This window comes from Terrapene carolina, unplaced genomic scaffold (assembly GCF_002925995.2).
Source record: "Terrapene carolina triunguis isolate 2854851 unplaced genomic scaffold, T_m_triunguis-2.0 Scaffold53, whole genome shotgun sequence".
Lineage (NCBI taxonomy): Eukaryota > Metazoa > Chordata > Testudines > Emydidae > Terrapene > Terrapene triunguis.
In genome coordinates, this window is record NW_020664404.1 from 18254502 (window position 1) to 18280842 (window position 26341).

General features: G+C 39.8%; 1 protein-coding gene across 4 annotated transcripts; it reads left to right on the forward strand.

Moving 5' to 3' along the window:
• Nucleotides 1–6: 6 nt before the first annotated feature.
• On the forward strand, nt 7–25814 carry CUNH5orf22 (chromosome unknown C5orf22 homolog). 4 transcript variants are annotated; one of them, XM_024203794.3, is made up of 9 exons: nt 7–216; nt 6710–6855; nt 8174–8323; nt 12934–13378; nt 15728–15790; nt 19452–19573; nt 22738–22804; nt 23441–23580; nt 24205–25814. In XM_024203794.3, the coding sequence occupies exons 1-9, from the start codon at nt 139–141 to the stop codon at nt 24332–24334; spliced, it is 1341 nt and encodes a 446-aa protein (XP_024059562.2). In that variant the 5' UTR covers nt 7–138; the 3' UTR covers nt 24335–25814. The 4 variants fall into 4 exon arrangements, with proteins under 4 accessions (XP_024059562.2, XP_024059582.2, XP_029768621.1 ...); XM_024203814.3 differs by having other exon boundaries at nt 135–216; nt 6795–6855; XM_029912761.1 differs by lacking the exon at nt 7–216 and adding an exon at nt 1221–1328.
• The last annotated feature ends 527 nt before the right edge of the window (nt 25815–26341 follow it).

Here is a 26341-nt window from a genome sequence, read left to right on the forward strand (position 1 = left end):
GCCCTTGCTCCTCCCCTCGCGGCGCGGGTGTCCCACGCTGGCGCTCCGCGGAACGTTGCGGCCCCCGGCGTTCGGGTCCTAGAACGTTGCCGGGCCCGGGGGTTCGTAGCTCCGAACGCTCGTCCTAGCGCGGCCGCCATGAGCAGCGCGGGGCAGCCGGGCCGCCTGCGGAATTACCCGGCGCTGCCCGTCTGCGTGGTGGAGGACCACCAAGATGTAAGTGCTTGGGGCCGGGGGGAAGATCCTGGCTGGGACCCGCACGGCACCGGGACTTCTGCTGGGGCTAGAGCCGCTGAAGTCCAGCCCGCACCTCCTGTCCTTGGTTTCTGGGAGTCAGTTCCCACCATGACCAAGACCCTGATTCTGCAAGCAGATTATGTCAATGCTGCACTGAGCCCCGGGCTGTGGTTCCTGGGGTGCACCCGCTGGGTTTCCACTTGAGCATCTGCACCACGTTGTAAACCTGATTTTACGATTACTGGGCCCGGGCTCACAGCCATGTTAACACATCCATACTGCACCGTCACACAGACCTTCTTACTGGGGCTGGTGCTACATCCACTCTTCAAGATAACAGGGCTTGTGGTAATTAAATCGCTTTTGCATGACCAGTTATGCTCCTTCTGTCTGTGCCAGGAGTATTTGCAGGGATGATTGACTGTCAGTGCGGGGCATTGTGGGATGGCTTCTGAAAGGCAGTAACAGTCAATGTAAGCAACGCAGTGTCTACGCTGACACTGCATCGACCTAACTACATTGACCTAAGCACTCAGTGTAGTGGGCGAGTTACATTGGTGGGTGCTACATTTTTGTGTAGATGCTTTACACAGTTAGGTTGATGTAAGCTGCCTTACGTAGACCTAACTCTGTATTATAGACCAGGCCTTGGGCTCATAAGGACCTGGGTCCTGATTGCTTGTTGACCTGAATTAGACAAATGTCTTTGTGGACACAGGTGGGATCAAGCCTGAGGCTGAGACCAGGTTTACAATGCAGTGTAGATATACCCTTAGGCATGTGTTTAACTTACTACTACTACTACACTGTGCAAATTCTTATGCAGGAATGGGACCTGTGAGATAAAGAGCTTGTGTACACATACAGCACTGCAGCAGTGCAGCTGCACTGATGCTGCTATGCTCCTGTGCGACTTAGTGAAGATACTACCTACATTGACAAGAACTTCTCCCATCAGTGCAGGTACTCCACTTCCCCAAAGAGTTGGTACCTATGCTGACGCAAGAAACCCTCCCATCAACATAGTCCTGCCTACACCACGAATTCGGTCAACATAATTCGCCCAGGGGTTTGGATTTTCCACGCTCCAGGTGACGTAGTTACACCATCATAAGTCTGTAGCGTAGACTACGACAGAGCCCCTGCCCCTAATTTTAAATTATGATCCTTACTTTGTGCCTAGTGCATCACACCCATAGCTAATTAGTATAGGATGTGCTTTGTCCCATATTTCAGCAGCCATTATACAAGTACTAATCCTCATGATACAGAATAAGATTTTTGCACCACAAATAAAACATTGTGTCTTTACAAACTGTGTTTTTCATGCAGTTATCAATTATTGCCTTGCCGCTTAGGTAATCACCCCAAATAACATGCCATTTTTCCACTTTGGCCATCATTTAAGGGGTGACCACCTCCACAATGTGTTTATGATGCTCCTAGCTAATTGGCAGTGGCATGACAGGTTGCCAAATTGGGATTGGCTTCTCAAAATCTCCAGAAGTTTCCTTATGCACCAGTGAACAGGTTTAGTGGCTGCTTCTGTAATCCTTGTGATCTTTTTCTCTTCTGATCTTTTTCTCCTCCACTGGCAGAAGCAGTGTAGAAAATGCACAGTCTGACATATGGAAGCAAAGGGCACTGTAAATCATAAGCCCTTCTGTAGGCAACCCTGACACTGATCTGCACTCAACCTGTGGGATTGCAGTATGCAGAGGACAGTGGCAGGGTCTGGTTTCTTATAATGTAATCCAAGATGTTCACTACTCTATGACGAGTGTACTCTGGGCAGTTATCCCAGGGCTGAAAAAAAATCTATTGTTTAACTGCAAATTGCTGGTTTACTTTCTGGAAAATACTCACCTACATCACATTGATGCTGAGATGATTAATTGATGTTTGTACACTGCTTTGAAATTAAGTTCTATATAAAGTACTAAGTACTCACTACCATATTAATAAACACAAGGAAGCTTTAGCAGTTTTTCTGTTGCATAAGAATGGGGGATGTGAAATGTAGACAAACTCTTAAAAAAAAAAAAAAGTTATTCTAAAACGCTTGCTTCCTTAAAGGGGATTTTGAACGCCTAGTCTATTCCCTGGTAAAAGTTTCTCAGATTGCTTGCTCATAAAGTACAATTTAAGGTTACAACGTTGCCGTTGGATCTGTTCAAATAGATCCTTACGCATGTGCAGAGAACCCCACTGATTTCAATGTGATGTTGTGTGGGTATAAAGAGTATTGTGTAGAAAACTGAAAAATATTAAACCCCATCAACAACCCCCAAAAACATTTTGTAGAATAAATTATACAAAATACCAGAAGTTATGCAGTATTTACAAATGACAAAAAGTATATAGCATACCTGTAGGTTGATGTAGGAAAAGTGTTTATTAAAATGTTAGGAGAGAAAATTAAAAATAAATCCTTACGGTATTTTTGAAAATGTTGGCATAACTCATTTAAGATTCAGATTTGTGTCTTAATCTCAGCAGGCAGAGTCCTCCCTGGAATTTGTGGAAATGAGTTGTGATCATGTAACTTCTCTGAAAAGGTTTTTTTCCCCTCATTTGCTTTTTAAAAATATCAATACCCTTATGCAGTGGAAAACTGAGACAAGTGTTATACAGCAGTTTCCTTTTATTACCCGGTAGAGTATTGCCAGATCAATCAGTGGCTAGACAGATTCTAACCAGAATAGGAAAACCAGCCTCAAAAGAACAGGTAAAGCTAGAGATTGACCAGAGGCCTACATTTCAGTAGTTGGTGAAAGTCCTTGCACCAGCGGATATTTCTGTTGGCTTCTGGAATATTTGGTGCACTATGATTGGCTGCTGACCGTGCACCAGCTGCCCTTCAGAATGAGCAATTTATTATTTAATGGGGCTGTGAGATGTTTTAGCCACAGCAGCCATTGATATTTACAAAAGCAACCTCATACTAAACAGTTTACTTTACCAAAATGCTATGAGGTTCCTACTAAAGTGTTTACTGAACTAAGGACCCTGCATATCTAAACCAGGGACAATTTATGATCCTGTTACTGTTTGAAACAATGACCTTAATTGAAATAGATATTAAAAAAAAAAAACCCTCCCTTGAAATTATTTTGAATGAGATCCAAGTACAGTTATCCATGTAAAGTTGAAACTTTGGTAAAAGCTCTGAAAAGAGAATTAGAGAGACAAGATAGGGGAGGTAATATCTTTTATTGTACCAACCTGAAGTTGGTCCAGTAAAAGATATTACCTCACTCACCTTGTCTTTTTAATTTCTAGGGACCAACGTGGCTACAACAACACTGCAGACATGAAAAGAGAATAGAAATAGAAATAGAAAACATGTTCATGGAATTCTGCCACCACCACCCAAAAGGCAATTGATGTAAATTTTGAACATTAAATTAGTGTAATAAAGACTATTTATATTTGTTGTGTATAAAACCTATCAGTGTGCAAGAACCTTAGAGCTATACACAAGACATATGCCTTTCTAACATGTAGCCAGCTCCGGGGTGGAGGGCATTAACACACGGCAGTCTGATTAGTTTATAGTAGTAGGCACTGGGAGAGGAAATTGTGGTCCTGTGTGCCAGGTAAAGCTCCACTCTTCTGAAGATTGCCTTGGGTTGGTTATGAACCTCCCATTTATTTATTTTTCTTTCTGAGGAAGTTCAGTTGCATGAAGTGCAATCAAATCATGCATTTGAAAAACAAAATGTATGAGTCCTTCAACTTCCTGTCTCTAATTTACAGAGATACCTATGGCACCAGAGTACTTTCATCCTAAGGCTTTAGGACTTGCAATTCAATGTTTGGGATCTCCAACAGGATTCCGTCCTCCCTTTTTTTTTTTTTTTTCTGCTTAACAGAATGTGTGTGTTTAAACTTAAAGTCACAAATAAATACGTGCTAAAGTTGAACTGAAAGGCTAGCATCCAAGTTTAGTAAACTCTCTGCTTCTCCTGCAGTATGAAGGCTTTGTCTACACTACAGCTTATCTCGGCATAACCTATGTCGCTGAGGGGAGGTGAATAAATCACCCCCCTGAACAACATAAGGTACACTGACATAAGCTGTGCTGGTGTAGATAGCACTATGTCGGTGGGACATAGCGACAGCTGCTTGTGAGGGCTGGAGTAGTTAAGCCGACGGGAGAGAGCTCTCTGTCGTCAACTTAAAGCTGCTACATTAGAGAGCTTACAGCAGCTCAGCTGCATCAGAGCAGCTGCGCAGTTATAAACTCTCTAGTGTAGCCGTGCCCTAAAACTCAAACAGTTTCTGACCTTTCTTTACATGTCAAAAGTTAACAACCCTAATAATGTGAAGGCATGGAACTAAAAACTCAGGTCTTGGCAGGCAGTAAAGGAGGATCAAATTTCAAACATTTTCTTTTAAAATCGTGTATTTGTAGGGGGTTAATCTTATATATGTATGTAGTGTTCAAGATTAGGGACTTAATCGGTTGTATTAGTTTTTTGAAAGTAGCATATAAACAATGTGCAAACTGTATTGCCTGTGATGCACAGGATATGCAACCCACTTCACTAACTAGTCAGTGCAGTATCACGGAGAGCTGGGGAGAACAGGAGCTTGAGTGCTCTGTTCAGAGTAATTCTGACTAGAGAACTCAGCCAGGGGTTGGAGCAGCTTGTGGATAGGAATTTAACAGTCCAAGGGTGACAGGAGCATAGAAACTCAATTAGATTTAAACTGTAGCTGGTGCCTGAATGTGTGTGATTTTTCAACTGGTTTTACCTTGTACTGGACAAAGTCTGAAACTTTTGAAGCCCAGTTACAAAATCTGGTTCAGTGTCTTCTGGCATAGGGTGGGGAACATGGATCAAAGGCAAATTTTGACAAAAAAATACACATTGATGTATTCTATGTATTTAAATTTTCACAGTTCTCAGAAATTATGGGAGGGTCAGACAATAATTATTTAATGAGAGCATACATTGAGATTCAAAAAATTGAAGATCTATAGGCAGTGAAACACAAATTGTCAGTATCACAACTTTGCGTTTATGATGGGTAAGCAACTGGAGAGGCTGAAAACTGAGCCCAGTCATGTATGTGTCTATTTCATTTTTCACATTATTTTGCCATAAATATAACATAATATAATCAATGAGATATTGGCAAAGTAAAATGACATCCAAGAAAGTACAAAAAATAGCTATGGATTATCAAATACAAAAAAATGAAGTAGTCTAAACATAGTAAATGCATTTTTTGGTCTGTGCTGTATATACGGGGTGTAATTCACCCAAGAGCAGAGGGCCCATTAAAAGCTTTGCACACCTCTCAGCACCTGCCATAGGAGAACCATTTCATGCAGAGGTTTCTGCTTTCCCTGGGCGCCATGGATGGTGCTGTTGGCAGTGAGGAGGGGTTCAGGCTACTAAATTCATAGTCCTTTTATGCAGTTTCAGTTGCCTAAGGAGCACAGAAAGGCTCCCACCACTCTGCCAGTCAGTAGCCTCACATAAACTGAGAACAAGTTAACCTTGCCCTGTCTCTTGTGGTCATGGGGGCTGTATGTCTGCAATCTCCCAGGCTGACTCTTGGTGTCAGCATAGGGCCTGTAAGTGTGTCCTACAGCCTGACTCATAGGCAAGCTTCACTGAATTCGAGTTGTCTTTTATAATTTTGATGGATAATATCAATAGTTATTTTTAACCTTTTTTAATTTTTATTGATTCTTTTTTTTTTCACAGTTGCAGAAATTATGGGTGAGGGTAAAACATTGGGATCAGACAATAATTATTTAATGACCGTTGAGATTGAAAAAGTTAAATCTGTATAATTGTTAAAACACAAATTGTCAACATCAAATGTCAAAATGTACAAAATAAATAACCTTAAATCAAACTCTAATAGGTTCTCCAGCAGCATTTTTCTTCCCTTGCCTATCTGTAAATTTCATTTATTACTGATGGAAATATTTTTAATCAGTTTGTGTGTGTACAGTGCAATCAATGTTTACCAACATTTGCAGATCAAAATCTAATCCATCCATGTCTAAACATAGAGCAGGAGGAACTTTAGTGTATGGAAGCCAAGAAATGGGGGAGGACAGCCAGGTGGGGACTGCGTTGCACAGGAGATGGGGAGATTTTTAGGAGGATGGATTTTAGTGAAAGGAATGGGAGTGGGATTAAAGCATTGGTGAAAAGCATTGCTGTAAACAAGGCTGCCCTGAAAGAATGAAAGGGAGGTAAAAAAAAATTGTAAATTTTCATGCAAACTACTGTACATGTAGCCCTTGGGCTTGTGGCAAGTTGCCAGTCTTAATCCATGGTACCAGCAAGGTTGTGCTGCACTGATGCATTGTCTTCTACTAAAGGAATAATTATGAGGCCTGAGAAGACAATGGATGGTATTTTGCCAGTATTTTTGCTATTAACAACATTTCATTTTTTAACCCACTTGTAACACTTAACACATTTCGTTCATATTGTTTTAGGTTCTGCCTTTTATCTATCGTGCCATTGGGTCAAAGCATCTCCCTGCCAGTAACATCAGCTTTGTTCATTTTGATTCCCATCCAGACCTCCTTATTCCTGTGAATATGCCAGCAGACACGGTCTTCGACAAAGAAGCTCTGTTTAGGTAATGTCATATGTTCCTCATCAAGAATCTCTAAGGGCCAACTCTTGCCACTCTCATTTACATTGAATATCAGTAGAACTGTCCTCAGAGTAAACGTGAGCAAGATGGGCAGAAGTTGGCCCTGAAAGTATTTTCAGCTTTTTCACTCATGCTCGAAACTGGCTTGTTTATGTTCAAGGATGTTTTGTGGTTTAGGAATATAGTCAAATGTTGATGTTACCCTCCATACATTGGATTAATATGTTCTTGTGACTTGGTTGCATTTTTAATGGTTCAGCAGTATGCCACTTGTTTGACAGTTTAGACTATGTTGTTTCTCTGAACAGCATTATAATGGGTCAATGTCAAGACCGATCATTTAATTTGAAAAATCATATTTAAAAAAAATGCCTTCCCCTCCCAATTCTGTAAAATCTATCAGCCTTTTTCCTAAGTAACGCTGCAACAGTGTTTAAACTGCAGGGTTGAAATCTGACCATACTAAATCAAAGAGGTATTTTGCCAGTGAGTTCAGTGGGGCCAGGATTTCACCGCAGCTGCTTAGGTAGATGCAGTTGTGGAGATATGTGTACACACTGTGCCCTCTTTCTGCTTCATTCTTGTAATTGGGAAGGGTGTTGAAAAGCTTGAGAATTTCAATACGCTGGTGAGTCCCAAGAACGGAATGGCGACATATCATCCCATATCTACTCTGTGTTTTGGTTTTGTTTGTTTGTGGAATAGGCAGTTTGGCAGCGTGTGTCATTCCACTAAGGAATTGAGATATTAATAGTGATTCGAATGTGATTTTGTAGGGGCTAATCAACCAGTCTTTACATTCAAGAAAACATTTCATCAATTTTAGGGTAGGTTACATTGACACTGACAGACTCTTAGATTTAGTTTTGATTTGCGATGGTGGTGTTGAACATACTTCATTTCATTCTTCCTATGTCTGACACACAAAAGGAAGCAATAAACCTGGCTAGTTTATAATCAAGTGTTTTATTGATGAGGAAGACTATTGATGGCATTACTGCACTATACATATGTTACAAAACCAAAATCCTAACTTTGTAGTATTGTTATAGACATTTTAAATGAATAATTTCTAAGATTTTTAAGTCTTGTGATCAAAGATTTTCCTGATAATAGTTTTACTAGCAAAGTTTTTGTTTTGTAACATAAACCATATGCATACAAAATACTGATGCTTTCTGGAAATTACACATTTCTGTGTAATTCCAGTATATGAGAGTCATCTTTTTTGTGTTGCTGACACACTTTACATATAGGGAAAGTTAATGTGATTTCATATTTCCTCTCCATTCATTTACAGTGAGCTAAGTATTGAGAACTGGATTATGCCTGTTGTTTATGCTGGTCATTTTTCTCAAGTGATATGGCTTCATCCAAGCTGGGCTCAGCAAATCAAAGAAGGAAAACATGATTTTTTAGTTGGTAAAGATATGTCTACCACTACAATTAGGTAATGTATGTGCTATCTTTTGCTAGTAAGATAATTATAGATCTCATTTTTCCTCTGCCACTGTGTCCCATATACATTTTCTTGGATACTTAGATAAAACTGGTGATAAATCCATGTTTCTGAATGACAATTTAGTTGTGTATATATGACTCCTTTAGGGCCAGACATGAGAAAAGTGTCATGAATAGTTACACTGACAGATTGGGCCTTTCATTTCCTTTTTATGGATACCATTTTGTAGAGAATTATACTACACTTGTCACATTTCAGTTAGTCAAAGCTCAAATCAAGTGCTCTGCTCATAAAGGTTGAAATCATGGGAAGCAGTATTCTAGGAATTACATTTTTTTAACTATACCGTTCTTGATATATAGTTTTTGTCAGTGATGTGAAGTGTGGTCATTTTAACTGTAAACCAGCAAAGTTTTTTGTTTGTTGGATAATTAAGCTTTTTTTTTTAACTCAGTAACATTTCCATTGTTTTCCCAGCCAGGTAAAAATACAATTATTATCTTGCTGCTTCTTTCATCACTTGCCCTTTAGTCACACAGCACCGAATCCTGATCTTGCTAATAATGGTATAAATCAAGCATATCTCCATTTGAGTCAGTGGAGCTACATTGCATAAAATAGGTGTGAAAACAGAATTGGGCTCACTGAGTGCAGCTGTCTTCTTAAGTAGTAATTTCATTACTATTTTTCACAACTTTTAAAATTATTTTTTTTCACAGTATCGTTCATCATAACCTTTAATCGCTTTAAAACTGAACTCTTTCCTTACTGGACTTCATTTGTCACACCACTTTGTTTTGTAATTTGTGGTTCTTGGCTCCTGGTGTTCATTTTAACAACATCAAAATATTGTGTTTTGGTGAAAACCGCACAAAAAAATGAATGTACTGTGCAGCAAAAAAGAACATAACTTATGGAACAAGGTAAAAAAAAATCCTTTAGCAATATGTTGTCCACAGGTAACCTGGATCTTGTTTTTAGTAGTCCACCAGGAAGATATGGTGGCCCCAGATGTTGTAGCCATCTGTAATTAACCATGTGTACTAATCTTGAAGTGTAGTGTTGGGTGCAGCTGGCTAAGAGTAGGAGTTTAGCAAAGCAGAAAGCTTCATAAGCCAATTATCGATGTTCTTACTCCTGTTCAAGGGAATATAAAGAGAAACTGACATGGAAGTTCAGTTTTTCATTTTCAGCTTGAGTTTGGACATGCTGGTCAGTTAGGGTAAAACTCCCATTGACTTCAGGCTCTTAATTCGCCCAGGAGTTTTAAGAGGAATTCAGCTGCTTATCCAAACAACCATAAATAAACGTTATTTGTTTGGACCAATAGTCATGGGCTACTGGACTATACTAGCCTGCCTGTCAACTTTGATAACATCCCTTTATCCTCTGCCCCCTTTTAAAACATGTTAAATCTTAGTTTATTTGAGTGTGCGGTATGTTTGTATGAATTTAGTTCTAGCCACAGCATTCATCTTCAAACCAAGAGTACCACCGACAGCATCGGTGCAAGCTTCTCTGTGTATTATGTGCTTGAAATGACGCTGGCCTGGCCCACCTCCCTGGATGAAAGAGCAGTAGTTCAATCCTCATGTCCATTCAGACTTTGGCTTCTCCACTGAGACTTCCAGTTAGTACCGACTATGACTGAGTTGCTCTCATTTGGACACCCAAGAACTGGATTGAGACCATCGCATTAATTTCACATAGTGTACCAAATAGCCTCCAAATTGCAGACACTGCTAACTGTGGTTGGATTTGATTGGGTAGTCTAGGGGTGAAAGGCTCCTATTAACAAGGCCCTGAGCCATCCGGTCTCTTTCTCCCCCTTTTTTATAGACATATTTTTTATATCACATTCTTCAAGGTAAGGTCTCTTGCATGTTTTTAAGTTCTTTAATTGAGCATTGGTACAATTATAGAGAATAGTATTTATGAATCAAAAAAAATCCCAAAGACAATAAGAGCTCTCCTCTCTCCTGAAGTGGTCTTGCACTTTTATTAGTCTGAGTATGCAGATTCAAATTGCACTGTCTTAACGTGTGATTAATATAAACTGGCTGGGGACTGATTGCATCTTGAGACATTCCTCCTACTTTCAAACACTTTGAGGAAAAGCTAAATATCCTTTTTTTATAAAAGTGGTTGCCTGTGTTGTTTTCAGGATTTTCAGAGCATACTTTATGGTGGAGTTATTCAGCCATCAAGAAAACTAGCACATTTTGTGGGAGAGAAGAACCTTCAGTGTTATTGAAAGTATGTGCTTGCATAACATAGGTTAGGGCTAGTTTATAACACAGATTAAGAGTTGTGCTTTTGTTCCTTGCTGTGCCTTTGAGGATTAACTGAAGAGCATCCCCCTACTGATTGGTCAGTGGGGTTCTTCCTACTAGAGGGGAAAAGAGGTGGCTGTGATCACAGTGAACAGAAATGATTCATTTCTATGCAGTACTACTCTGTCAGTGGTACAGTCACAGAGCTGTTGTTTACAGCCATTGGAACTATTCACGGGTGTTGATCCTGCTAGTCTAGGGAGTGTTTAAAAAAACTGCAGGAAAGAGCACTGATTTGTTTGCTGTGTAACACTTAAAAAATGTTCCGGTCAGGATGGATTGATTTAAATAATCAATTTTAATCTTGTTTTGCATTCGTACTTTAGTTCTTTTCCTAAGAAACTTCATTCTCACTGGTGGGTATAACCATAAAAACATGTTGCTTTGCAACTAAATATAGCTTTTACACTAAAGTGGTGGTGGTTCTTGTTCAGATACTGTATCTGTACACATTTATTTAACTAATTATGTACCTCTACATACATTAATTCAGTTTCTTAATTTTTATCTTATGATGTTAGAAAACAGTGAACGATGCATTTCTTATTTACTAGATGATATGTTTACTCTTTTTGTGTAAGATGGACATTGGAATTCAATTCGAAATGCACAAAAAAAGCATTTAGAATTATTTGTTAAATAAGAGTACCTTAAACGTGCTAGATTGTTTTTTCTTATGTAATTTTATCAAGATGTTATTTTGCAGTTAAAGCTAGTCCCCAAAGTTTCAGTCATTGCTGACCGTGGTTGGATTTGATTTGGCAGTCTCGGGGTATTTAGGTGCCTAAAAATGCCCAATCTGCTTAGGCTCTCTTGAAAACCTCACTAGGCACGTACATGCATTTTTAGGTGCCTGATTATCTCCAAAATTCTAGCTCCATGTTCTTCAAGTTTTTAAAGTTTAATAGATCGCATTGTCTCCCACCTGGTTTTTATTCGTGGATTGGAAGAGGGAAGCAAGCTTCCCTGCTTCTTCATCTCCCAATTGGTTTCTCATCTTTGATTGAACTAGTTCAAATGAATAAAATATTCTCTCTGCACCTGCTAGCTAAACAGAAACAAAGTAATTAGGCAAAATTGTGCATAACGAAAACTGGAAGTACTTACATTTGAAAAAACTTCAATACCAGGATTGGCTCCACCATAAAGACTGAAAATAATATAGATACATACTTTATGCAGTACATGATGTGACATATTTATAAAGCTTGAGCTGACCTCAAAAGATAAAGATCTCGTCCCCATCCTCATCTCTCTCGCCCACTCCCCACCCTGATTCTGTATAAAACTAAAAAAAAAGCAGCACCCTTTACTCATTAAAATTTGAGGAGGACTTACTGATGCAGCATTTTTTTTTTTTAATTTCAATGATTTTACTAGATTATAGTTAGTTTAGGCCTTGTCAGAAGAGACCATATTTTCACATTTAACTTTAAATAGGATTATTTTTATAAATAAATTTTAAAATCTTTTTTTTAAAAAAAACAAAAACTATTTCCCCCCACTCTACTTGTAAGGGATAGCGAAATGGACTAGGAGTCAGGAGACTGGCATTTACTCCTATCTCTGCCACTGACCTCCTGTGTGACCTTTGGCTTTCACTTTGCTGTGTTAACTTCCCCCATCTGTAAAATGGGGAAGTGTATATTGATATATCTCTTCCCCGATAAAGCACTTTGAAATCTATGGATGAAAAATGCTATAGAAAAGCTAAATGCTTTGTGTATTTATTCATAATATTTTGTGTATAGGTTATTTGAGCACTTCTGAGTGCATATCAAACATGACTTAAAATATGATCTAAAATAGACAATATAGCGCAATAGACTCCAGAATACCAAATGTAGAACATGCATTGCTTCACAGGTATATAGTATATCATCATATTGGCAGGATTAGGGGGAAAGTTTTCTTTAAATTATATTCTGATGGCAAAATTAGTCTTTTAAGAGCACATAAGGATGAATCATTCTATTACCATTTGACATTTTTATGGGGCTTTAATAAATAATATAAAATATATTTTGGTACATTCTGTCAACAGCACTAAGACGTTACAAAGAAAAAAAATCAGTTTTAAATTTAACGTGAGGAGTCTTTAAAAATAATCTTATGTGTGTATATGTTACATTGCCTACAACCCATCACACACACTCACTTTACTTTCTCAGGGTTACTTAATTGTAAATAATGTTAGGTGGTAACACAAGGTTGTTTCTGATCTAGTTAAATCATACATTAAGTATGACCAATTCTCTATTTCAGGGTTACAAGTACAGATCATTACTATCTAAGTGATGGTCTTTATGTCCCTGCTGATCAGCTAGAGAACCAGAAGCCTTTACATCTGAATGTCATTCTTGTTAATCCTACCGAAGCATCCAGCAGTCAGGAAGAAAATGATGAAATATCTGCAAAGAAACTGAAGTTAAATACAGATACAGCAAACACTGCTACTGCCTCTTCATCAAAGGCTGAAGTTCCCAGCGGTGACCTCTCAGATTCAAAGGTGGAAGGAGGAGACGAGAAAACATTTGCACAAGACAAATTGGAGTCCTTGGCTTCATGCTCTCTTGGAAACCATGCATGCCAACTGATGGAGATTGTTGAAGATGTTCTTCAAGTACTACAAAAGGGAGATGCATATGTTTTAGATATTGACTTAGATTTTTTTTCAGTAAAGAATCCATTCAAAGAAATGTACACCCAGGTGACTATAACATATACCATCCTATTATCCTTCGGACAAAAGTGAACCCCACAGAGAATGTGACTATTAATAATCTGCAGCCATACCACTTTGCTGAACAAATGCCCCAGTTTGGTGTTACAGGCACAGTTCTGTCTTTCACCTGAGATGTAAAACCCAGGCCAAAATTTTCAAATGTGGGTCCCCAAAGTTAGGCTTCCAAAGCTACATTGATGTTTTCTGAAATACAAGTGGTCTGATTTTCAGTAGTGCTGAGCACTCAGCAGCTCTCATTGCCTTTTTTCCAGTAGAGGTAAGGAAGTGGTCATGTCAATGTACAAAGCACTGATAAGCCCTCATCGGAATACTGTATATAATTCTGGTCACCTGTGTTCAAGAAAGATTAATTCAAACGAAAACAGGTACAGAGAGAGGCTGCTAGGATAATGAGGGGAATGGAAGGCCTGACTTACATGGGGAGACTTAAAAGAGCTTGGCTTGTTTAATCTAGCAAAATGAAGGGTGAGAGGGGATCATGTTTGCTCTCTATAAATACACGAGGAAGGTAAATACCAAGAGGGTGAAGAGCTATTTAAGCTAACAGGCAATGTTGGCACAAGAACAAATGGGTATAAAGTGGCCATGAATAAATTCAGGCTGGAAATTAGATGGTTTCTAACCATCAGAGGAATAAAGTTTTGGAGCAACCTTCCATAGTAGGGACAAGAAGCCTAATTAGTTTTCAAATGGATCTTAATAAATTTATGAATGGGATTATATGACACGGTTGCCTGTGATTGTAGGGGATTGGACTCAATGACCCAGGTGCCCCCATCCAGTCCTATGTCTTAAATGGGATTTTTAGGTGCTCATCATTTGTGAAAATCAAGCCACTTATATTGAGGTGCCTAAAGATGGATTTAGGAGCCCAACTAGGCACCAGGTTTGAAAATTTTGGTCCAAGATGCTAACTGCTAATGGTAATTGAAGCTCCCGTATCCCTTTTCCCCATGCATAGAGTGTGTGCTGGTCCTAGTCCAACTTGGGCAATTTCCTTTACCTTTCTTTTACTGTTTACTGGAGAAATCCTTTCCCACACCCTGTATAAAAATGTGTAACATCCTGTGCTCACACTCGCAGATGTCCTTCCATTTTAGCATTTGTGTGAAATCATTGTGACAACCTGCAAAGGAAGCTGTTCAACTTCAGAATGAAAAGAAAGAAGAGGGAGGGTGGTTTTATAATAGTACATTTTAAGAGTAAAATCCCACTCCCAAAAAAGATTTAAAATACATTTTGAATATGGTTATAGTGCCCTAAATTAAAGCAAAATTGTAAGCTTTTCCTTCTGTTGCTCTTTGCAATTATAGCCCCTCCAGTCCTGCAAGGTGAGCAGATCTCTGTGCCCACACAAAGCCCCTTCTGTGACCCGGTAACGATTTCGGTTGTGGGTAGCTTTTTCCTTACTGTCTCTCTATTTTTAGGGTTGCTAATGCAGCCATAGAAGTGTGTCCGTACTTGGGATATGAGGTCTAAACTCGTCAGCAATTTTCTTTGATGGATTTTAAAAAAAAAGTGTGTGTGTGGCAAGGGGGTTAATCAGTTGTGAGTAAAACTTTATTAGCAATTTAGAGAAATTTTGTACCCATATAGTACAAAAAAAAAAAATCCTGTTTCTCGTAGGTTCTTTAGAAATCAGTCATAAAATTTGTCAGTCACTGTGTGCTTGAAACCAAGAACCCAATTATCCTGTGCATGGGAAGATCCCCCACAGGGAACAGGAAACTCTCCAATTCTCAGATCACAGGCTTCACTAAATTGTCCTGTCCAGAGGAAAGATTTGCCAATCTAAATCCGCAGATTCCCCCAACAGCTGAGGAGGGATGCAGGCCATCCGCACAAGGCCATCCCTTTAGAACCATGCTGGCCTGGCCACCATGCAGCTGCAGCCCCAAATCATAGCCCTTGTCATATGCAGCAATTCACTGGGGCCTCAATTCAGCAAAGCACATTTAATTTTAAGCACATGAGTAATATTAACCCTGTTCACGAAAGCACTTAAAGGCTTGATTTTAAGGGCATGGCTAAGTACATTGAAGTCAAGTTTAACGTTTAGCGTATGGCTATGTGCATGGAGAGTGGCCTTCTCAGGCCACAGAGGATTTTCACCATGAGATATATAGAGCAGCTTCTGCTGTGTTGCAGGGATGGGGCTATCTTGTTAAAATCAGTCATAAAAGTAGTTTCCCTTTGGAGGTACAGGAATCTGAATGCTTTGCTTCCCTGTATTTCCATTTAAGTATGTTTCCTTTGAAGCCACTAAAATACGTTTTCTTCCCTCTCCCCCTTCCCCCCCTCCCCCCTTTAAAGGAGGAATACAAGATCTTGCAAGAGCTATACAGTTTTAAGAAGCCGGATAGAAATCCAACAGAGGTACAGTATTTCTTTTTAGGATGGGTGAGGAATGTGAAAAGGATTTTTGTTTATACTGCAAAGACCCAGTGCTGTGACAAGAAGCAGAGAGACATGAGGGAAAGCTGTGAAAGATGCTTAATGAAAGGGTTGCCAGTTAAGCCATGTATCATGCTTAATGCTATTCTACAGGGCCTCAGGAAAGCGTTTCTAACAAACATTATTTATGCCGTTCTGTTAACTGCATGGAGATTTAGTGTGAGTGTAAAATTTAATGTGTGTCAACAAATGGCTAATTAACAAAAGTGAAACAAAAACAAATCATCCATGGTATTTTTGTTTCCATTTGCTACTTTTTCTCCTTAGTTTATTTCTTCTTTGTAGTAGGGATGTGACAAATACCTGATCTGTGTTCAGTGTATTATTATCAATTTATGTATACCCAGAAGTGCCTATATCATGCTAGTGTAGCCTACTTTTCGGTGTGCATTATTTGTTCGCCATCTGTTCCTGATTCACAGTATATATCAGCCTGTTCCAGCTGCCAGCTAGGCGACTGTGTTTCAGCTCACCTTAGAGACTCATGTTCTTAGCTTTCAGTGCAATCCCCAATGACAACAAAGATGTTGGCTGTTAGAATCATAGAATATCAGGGTTGGAAGGGACCTCAGAGATCATCTAGTCCAACCCCCTGCTCAGAGTAGGACAAATCCCCAGACAGTTTTTTTTTTAATTTATTATTTTTTTTTAACACCTCAGTTCCCTAAATGGCCCCCTCAAGGATTGAACTCACAATCCTGGGTTTAGCAGGCCAATGCTCAAACCACTGAGCTATCCCTGCCCCCTGTTACACTAGGCACTTTCCAAAGGGAAAAGGTGAGATGATCTCTGCCTGGGGTATCTCTCAGCCTAAAACCAGACTCAGAGTAGATACAAAATATATAATTGTGCTAATGATATTATAAATATCAATGTATTAACTTATTCCTAAATTACTCCCCATGTTTTTTCTGTCAGTCAGCAAATTTCTTGTAGGCATCAAGTAGTGAGTAGAGGCTTTCTGATCAAGGGTGGGTACTCTAGCCATAGGAGGGAATAATAAAGATGTTATGGAGATGTTTGTGTGAGAAGCTGAGAACTGCGAGGGACAAGGCTAGCATCCTTGGCAGAATGGAATGGATGGGGAGGGGTGCAATGCTGAACAAGGCATGGGCAGCATCACGCAAAGCTTTAAAATTAGTAATGAGAAGTTTAACTTACATGTGATGGAGGTGGGGAAGCCAGCGGAGACGTATGTGCCCAGATCTGGGCTCTTTGCAGATATTTGAATCTCTTGGATAGTCACCCTTCTTGATTGTGTCAGTGTCTGATAGTCAGACTCATTTAGATGTACATTTTTAACATACTATATTGCAAATAGAACTGTCGAGCGATTAAAAAAATTAAGCGTGCGATTAATCGCACTGTTAAACAATAATAGAGTACCGTTTATTTAAATATTTTTGGATGTTTCTACTTTTTCAAATATATTGATTTCAATTACAACACAGAATACAAAATGTACAGTTCTCACTTTATATTTATTTTTTATTACAAATATTTACTGTAAAAAAAACAAAAAATATTATTTTTCAATTTACCTAATACAAGTAATGTAGTGCAATCTCTTTATCATGAAAGTTGAACTTAAAAATATAGAATTTTGTACAAAAAAAACCCTGCATTCAAAAATAAAACAATGTAAAACTTTAGAGCATACGAGTCCAATCAGTTCTACTTCTTGTTCAGCCAATCGCGTTTTTCAAAAGTGTTTTTCATTACATTTGTTATTTTTGAGTCTCCAGGTGGTACTGGCCAGCTTCCTACAAACTTACATCACTTGTGATGATAGCAATTTAGAAATCTAATGTATAGGTTGTTCTTGTTCTTGCCTCCCTTTGCACTGGTTGCTTGTCTGCTAACTGCCTTCTCTTTGTATCTTTGCCTGTAACTCCTGACTCCTGGTCACTAATTTTGATTGCAGTTATATAACAAAAAAAACCCCTACATTTGTAAATTGCACTTTCATGATCAAGAGATTGCAATACAGTACTTGTATGAGGTGAATTGAAAAATACTGTTTCTTTTGTTTATCATTTTTACAGTGCAAATATTTGTAATCAAAAATAATATAAAGTGAGCACTGTACACTTTGTATTCTATGTTGTAATTGAAATCGATATGTTTGAAAATGTAGAAAATGTCAAAAAATATTTAATACCTTTTAATTGATATTCTATTGTTTAACAGTGTGATTAATCACGATTAATTTTTTTGAGTTAATTGCGTGAGTTAACTGAGATTAATCGACAGCCCTATTTGTAAAACATTCATATTTTTAAAAGAAGTGCAGGGGATTTAGACATTCATCTTCCATTAATCTCGATCCCCCGTGCTACTTTCAAAATATCCGCCTACATTTTTACAACCCCGTGGTGACTTCAGTGGCACCTCTCAGAATCAGATCCCATATTACCATTTAAGCATATGTAATTAAGTTGCTGACATTCTCCAAGGTATACAGCAGCTGGTATGTGATATCAGAACACTTCCCAACCAGAAGGAATTACTATATCCCTATTTTTTATGTCTGTCAAATATCCTTCTTAGGCCTGGTCCACACTAACCCCCCAATTCGAACTAAGGTACGCAAATTCAGCTACGTTAATAACGTAGCTGAATTCGACATACCTTAGTTCGAACTTACCGCGGTTCAGACGTGGTCCACACGCGGCAGGCAGGCTCCCCGTCGACTCCGCGGTACTCCTCTCGCTGAGCTGGAGTACCGCAGTCGACGGCGAGCACTTCCTGGTTCAACTTATCGCGTCCAGACCAGACGCGATAAGTCGAACCCGGAACTTCGATCCCCAGCCGCCGAACTAGCGGCTGGGTGTAGACCAGCCCTTAGTGATTTTCCGGTCTACATTTAATGTGCTGATCATCTTTCATACTCATGCTGTGAAACTCATATCATTTGATGTTGTTATTCAGACCCTGATCTTGCAAATACTTGCATGTTTACTCATGCCAGTATCTCATGAACTCCAATGGGATTTCTCCCATGAGTAAAGTAAAACTGGCATTTAACTTAGAATTCATCCCGTCTTTTTTCATGCAGTCCAGGAAGAAGGTGGTTGAAAAATCTCCAACATACATAGCTCCTTTTGAAATATTGATAGATCCAAAAGTATTTTTAAGTTTTGTTTTTAAAACCTGTACATATCCTGAAGTTCTTGCTTTTTTTAAATTGAGGCAAAACTACGTATCTGTCACTAAGTATTCATATTGCATTTATTACCATGACATTTGAGAGCTTTACAAACAAATCCAGCAGTTAATCTAACATACTTTTAGTTCTTCCCAGTCTTTTCCCTCAAAATATAGATACAGAACATTTTGTTGTTAGTGGGCAGAGATGGGTTTTACTCTGCATTGCTCTGGAGATGGTAATCTCTGGTCATTCATTCTGATCTTTTGGAAGATGTTCCACAAACTAGCTGCCCAGAAATCCCTGTTCCCTTACTCCCATCAGACTAATTACTTCAGGATTTGACCCATAGAGTGAACTGTGTCCTTCATCTAAAGAAATAAGGTTTTATGCTTGTATTGTTCCTAACACATCTATATATGTGTTCATTCAAAGGAGGGGTTGCTGGACTGTGTTGAAAATCGTGTCCGTCAGCTAGAAGATCTGGAAGCAGCTTTTGCGGATTTATGTGACAATGATGATGAAGAGACTCTAAAAAGATTTGCCTTGTATCCTAGGTAAGGGATTTCAATGGTTAAAAGAAAACTCTCCTCCCTTTGGTCAACTAGTAGCTTGTGGATAAGAATCAGCATGAAGAAATTATTATATTTTTAACAGTAAAGTGTTTTTCATTACATTTGTTATTTTTGAGCCTCCAGGTGATACTGGCCAGCTTCCTACAAAGTTACATCACTTGTGATGGTAGCAATTTGGAAATCTAATGTATAGGTTGTTCTTGTTCTTGCCTCCCTTTGCACTGGTTGCTTGTCTGCTAACTGCCTTCTCTTCGTATCTTTGCCTGTAACTCCTGACTCCTAGTCACTACTTTTGATTTTCTCCAGAAACCCACTGAACAGTATTCTTCCTCCCACTCTGTCTAGGAGCTAGCTAACTTCTCCAGACACAATCAATCAATACCATCCTGTTACACCTCTCTTCTACCTCCTCCCTTCATGTGCAGGATTTCTCTTGGACCAATAAGTGTCATTCCTAGTCAAATCCAGAGCAGGGACACAAAAAACCTCCAGACCCTTGTGACTGGTCTTTTAGCCTCCCATTCTGTCAGCATCACAAATATTGTTGCATTTCTAAAAGAGACGGCCACCATCAGCAGAAGACTGAAAAATGCTAATTGTCATTCAATGGCCCCTGGCATGTTTTTGAACATTCAAGCTGTTGGACTGATGATCATTTAACTTGTCTAAAATATACAACCTGGAAAATCTTTAACTGCTCCTTTGAGTGATGGTCCCTATTTTATTCCACTGAGGGTATAGGCATGTGTCCATGTGTCTGGAGCTGGAGAATTTGAAAGTAGTAGTGTCTGTTGGTCCGCACATGCTCTCTTGCTTCCCCTCATGGTTTCATTTGAGGCAATGAAGTGTGGGGCTGACTGACTGTATCTCCAGTTCCTTCTCACCGCCACATGGTCCAAGTCAGAGCTGCTAGTGTCCTCTCATCTCTGACGCCCTTTTAAAAGAAGAAAAGTTTTAGAAATTATGTATAGTTAGTTTTTCTTCTACTGTTTTTACTGTTTTTTTATGTAGTTTAGTTTTTAGTAGTAGTTTTAGTAGGATTTGGACTTTAGGAGAATCAGTTTACCAGTCTCCCACACACACCCACACCTGGGTACTGGATTATGCGAAAGACACCAGGATTCAAGATCTGCGCCTCCTGCCTGTGTTAGTTCTCAGTCAGGGAGGAGCACCAACACTGCCTCTACCGCTTTGGAGAAGCCCACATTTCATCCAGGTGCAGTGTCTGCTAGTCCTTCCCAGTCCGTACCTGAGCAGGCCGGGTTTTCCGCTTCAAGAAGCACCTCATGGAAGTGGCCTGAGGCCTCAGTTGGATCCAGGCCAGGGAACTCCTCCTCTACATTGGCCTGAGAAAGCCAGGAATGCGCCTCCGGTTACAGAGATCAAATCTGATTCCGTGGTACCACCACTACAGACCCCATGCCGAGGCCTAGTCAAGGAAGCATGCACATAAGCATGGCAGTAAGTCTTACTCCAAACCAAAGCATAATGCACCTTACTTGAGTTCCAGCCACGGAGAGGTGGCACATTCCAAGAATGATAAGAAATCACGCAGACCAGTGGGTCCACCGGTACCAAGCACTGAGCCCTGCTCGCCCTCAATGTCAGCGTCCCTTAAGACAGGGGATCTGTTGGTTCCAGGACAGTCCTCCGCTCCGGCGCTGGCTCCTGCTACCAAACGGGTATTGTTAACACTGGGGTACTCGGAGTAAGCACCAGGGCCACGTGAGCAGTTCACCCTACGGGAACCAGGATCTCCAGGCCTTCCTCTGCCACCCACACCGAGGGAGGTCTGATCTCCTCTCCGAGACTTGCCGTAGTCAGGTCATGCTTTCCACCCTCCTTCCCCTCTGCTGTGGATCTGTTAGATTTGTGGTGGAGAAGGAACTGGAGACCCAGTCAATCCGCCTCACCCATTATCACCTCAGATGAAACCATGAGGCGAAGCAAGGACACATGCGCGAACCAACAGACACTACTACTGTCAAATTCTCTGGCTCCAGACACATGGTGCGCATACATACATCTTCAGTGGAATATAGATAGGGACCACATATCTCAAAGAACCTCCGGTTACAGGTAAATAACCTTCTCTTTTGTGGAGTTGAAATCCAAGGTAAGAGAAAATGTTCAGTTTGGTTTGTTGTAGTGATAACTTATTTTCGTAGATTTTTAAGGCAAGAAAGGACCATTATAATCATCTAGTCTGACCTCCTGCATAACGCAGGCTGTAGAACTTCACCTAGGATTTCCTGCAGCAAGCCCCGTGAATCAACTTACATAGGGGATCCTGTCTCTCCATGCTGCTCCACTGGTCCCTCTTCACCACTTCCAGAATGTGTCAAAAAGTGTCTGTTTTCTGTGGATTTGGGGGGGGGGGGGGGGGGGGTTGGAGGTCAAAACTGAATATCTAATTTTTTTTTCAGTTTAGTAATGCTGCCACAGTGCCTCCTGGGAGTTGTAGTTCAGCTGTCTCATGCCCCCATTCTCCTCTACAAACTGGGTTCCACAGCCAGACTACCATCTCCCATTATGTGCTGTGGCGGTTCAGCAAGAGGTGAGTCAGTGGTGCATCATGGGAGATGTAGGCCACCCGATAAGCCTAGTCCATAGAAGAGAATAGGAGCATGAGACACCTGAGCAACAACTCCCATGAAACACTGTGTCAACTTCTACTCAAAATTTTCTCTTAAACCAAAGTTTTGACAAAAGCCAGATTTTTCCATGGGGAAACTCCCAACCCCAATATTCCCACCAGCTGTAGCGATGCTGTTAGGAAAGTCCTCCTGTGGCTTCTGAGTAACAACTGCAGATGAGACTCAGATGGAGTTAATACAACCTTGAAAAAGTAACTTCCTCATGTATATCTACAGGAGCTACAAGGAGGCGGTGCCAGAGAGAATGGCCTCCCCCCCCCCAAATCCCATGTAGTCTAAATGCAGGGGCAGGATGAGGTGAGAAAACAGCAGTGCCATGGAGCTGGCACTTTTCCTCTTTCACAGAAGCAGGGGAAGTTCCATACACCTCGTGCTTTGTTCCTGGGACACGAGGCCCACCATGGTATTATTTCCTTACTGTTTTCGGTTGTGTTAAGTACATGTACTTCTAGCTGTTAATATAACTCACATTTTTTCTTTTTACCTCAGAATGAAACCACTGGTTCAACTTGTGCATAGTTTGAAAAACCGGATGGAAACCCCAGACTATGAAATGGTAAGTCATTGGTAGGAGGAAGTGGAAGCAAACAGCTTACAAAATCATATATTCAAAAGGGCAGGAGAAGACTGGGGAACTTTTTGGCTTTGCCTTTTGAAATCTTAAATGTTTGTGGGAAGGAGGGTTTAAAATCTTTGTTACTTGAGCCAGAATTTTCAAAAATGGCCGCCTGAAGTTAGGCCTTCACGTCTGTATTAAAGCAACTGAAAAATGGCCTGATTGTCAGGAGTGCAGAGTGCCGAGCTGCTGCTGTCACAATCAGACCTAAATTGACCTAAAGGACTTCAGAACCTAAATTGAAGCAGCCTCTCCCATCCCAATCCCCTTTTTAAGATCTTGGCCTTCACCTCTGATAGGCTTTCTGAATGCTCTAGTGGAAAAAGGGAGGTACATTATAACAAGCAATGAAACTAGTTAACAGCATCTAAAAGTGTAAATACAATAATGTTTGTGCTTTTAAATACATTTCTGTAGTTCCATTAGTTACTTTAAAGAAGTACAGTGGCTACTAAACCCTTAAAGACAATTTAAGCACTGTGCTGTATGAATCAGCTTTGTGAATAATAACATATATTGTTAATTTTAATCATCCGCTTTATGCAGTAGTGAAATCTTTGTTTAATTTATGTTTAGGTCCATCAGGCTGGTCTTACGTGTGATTATTCTGAACTTCCGCATCATGTTAGCACTGAGCAGGAGATAGAGGGCCTCATACAATCTGTAAAGTGTGTACTGAAAAAAATACCAAAGCCCACGCTTGTGACAATCGCTCGGTAAGTATTTGTTTTTATCCTAAACCCAAAGGTGAATTTAAAATCTGTTTGCTGTAGTAAATGTTCTTTAAAAAGTCAGTGTTCACTGCAGTACAGGATTTTCACTGTACTGTGGAGTTCCCTGTATGTAACAGGGTGATCTGTCCCCTTTAAGGCCATTGAGTGCTGGGGCCATTCTGTCCTTTACTGGATCTTTAAGGATAGGTGTTCTGGGGGAGGATCGATGGATCCAGTGGGCTGGGAATGGGGGCCACCTGATGGTAATGTTCAGCAAGTGAAGAACTGTGCTGAGCTCAGTTGGGGGAGTCTAGAGTTGAGAGACATAGAGGAAGGTTCCCTGAAGCAGAACCCTAAGCCTGAAGATGGTAAACTGAGAAAGCCAAGGAGAATTACAGCTGTGGAGCCTCTGAACCAAGGGGAAGATGTTTCTAAGACCAGGGCAAGGAGGAGACCTAGAGAAAAGACTCTCCAGAGAGGCCAGGGGGTTGGAGAGGGACTAGCAGAGCTCTCGGGGTTTTAAAGCACTTTGAAATCCCTGGATATAAGGGGCTATATAAATGCAAAGTATTAGAAAACTATTTCTCATTATGGGCATTTGATTTTTTTTAAAAATCATTGTTACAGATCAAGTTTGGATGACTATTGTCCTGCAGAGCAAGTAGACCTCATTCAGGAAAAGGTTCTGAATGCACTACGCTCAGCGTTCGGCACTCTGGATGTTCATTTAGAGTACTCAGCAGATTCATCTGTGTGAACAAACTCCCCCTATTCTCTAACTCAGGGGAATTATATAGTTGATGTCAACCTCAAAGGAATATTTAGAGTGAAAATGTCTTGTGCTGAAAGCAGTTCCCCATCTTCCCACCACCACCAGCCCCAACCATACAGAACAACTTCCATATAAGCAGAGATTCACTATATCTGAGTACATTATAAGGAGAGTCCATTGTATTGATGTATATCACTTGTTAATTTGTATTTGGGCTATGTAATTCACCAAAACCAATTTTTTTTTAATATTCTTGTAAGTTTCTTATTAGGTAAAACTAGAAAAAGTGTGGATAAAAAAGCTATTGTTCTGTTTCAGCAGGTGGCACTAGAAACCAAGCTATCCAATAATTTGAATGGTAATTTCTAATTGCACTCTATCTTTGTTGCACTGGTTTCATATTTGAAACATTATCCATTTTAATTGTGGTCTTTGATCAGACTTAGATTGTTGGCTCCAGATTAAATATACTGTGTTTTAACTATAATACTTTTAAAGGCTAGTATTGTGAAGAGAAACTATTTATTTTTAGACCATGAAGACACTATGTGACAGAATTAGACACACACACTTAAAATATCTGTAAAACAAGTCTAGCTTTTTGTAAGTAGATTGATTTCTTGAATGTTACAAATCATTCATGGTACCATTAAGACTTTGGTTTCACACAATGACCTTTGCTCATTCCCACTACTGGTAGTACATGAGCACTCGGTGATCCCTCTCCCATTCCATTGGTGCAGCTTATCTCGTACTACCTGATCCATGGAGTGCAATTGATATTCATATTATTTTACATGATTATAGTCCCTTTATTTTCACAAGGCACCTTTGCAACATCACAGAAATGCAGCTATCTCCAAGGAAGAGGGTAACAGCTCATCAGTACACTGAGGGGGAAGGGAAAACTTTGGCCAAGGACTGGCCAACACTGCTACAAAAGGTCATGAAATCTCTCTATGTCCACAAAAAGCTTGAGTTTATTTTTAAGATCTCAGCTGAAAGACACACATACAATAGTTGCATGACGTGTTGTACGTACTACTTTGTCCTCTAAAGCACGTGTCCTTGGTAGCTGTTGAATTATGCCAGGATTTGAACGAGTGGTTTCAGAGGGTGATAGTTTGGCCTCATTAAAGTCAATGGCAAAATTCATATTGACTTCTATGGAGCCAAGATTTCACCCAGAGATTCTAGATATTCCAGTCTTCATGCTTAGAACATAAATTGATCTTGTCTGGCCATACATGCATTCACTTGCAGTCCTAGCCAGAGAAAGTATGTCACTGTCATAGACATTTAGAATTTAAGGGTTAGGACTTGAGAGCAAATGGTCATCTCCAGAATAAAAAGGAAACCAGCAGTCAATTGGGACTGACCTGGGAAAGGGCAAAGGGAGAGAGGGTGAAGACATTGATTGGAATATATTAAGTTTGTTTTGAATAAATATTTTTGTGGTATTCTTTTCAAAGTGTGATTTGAGTTCTTTATGTATGTTGGTACTTTCTCTTCCGCTTATTCATTAGGTTGTTTTACTACTTCTGCTGTTAAATAATTGAATATAAATCAGATATTTTTAAGATATTTACAAATTTTAGACGTAGTAAACTAAAGAGAAAATATAATTGAGAACAAAATCAAGATACCAAGGACATAAAGAGGAGATTCTTGAATGGCCAATACACTAATGCTTGGACCTGGATAACAAACAAGAAGAATTTGAATTGCTCATTTATGAGCATAAATTCGATCTAGTTGGTGTTACTGAAACCTGGGGGGATGATTAGCACAATTGGACTGTTAAAATCAGTGGTTATAACCTGTTTAGAAAGGATTGAGTGGGAGTGGGTGGCACTCTGTTAAAAATGTCATTACCTGTAGTGGAGTCACTGATAGCTTGGAAGAAAATGATCTTGAATGCTTATGGATCAATGTCTCAGCAGATAAAGCACAAGACGGGGGTACTAGTTAATGCCTGCTACAGTCCACCAA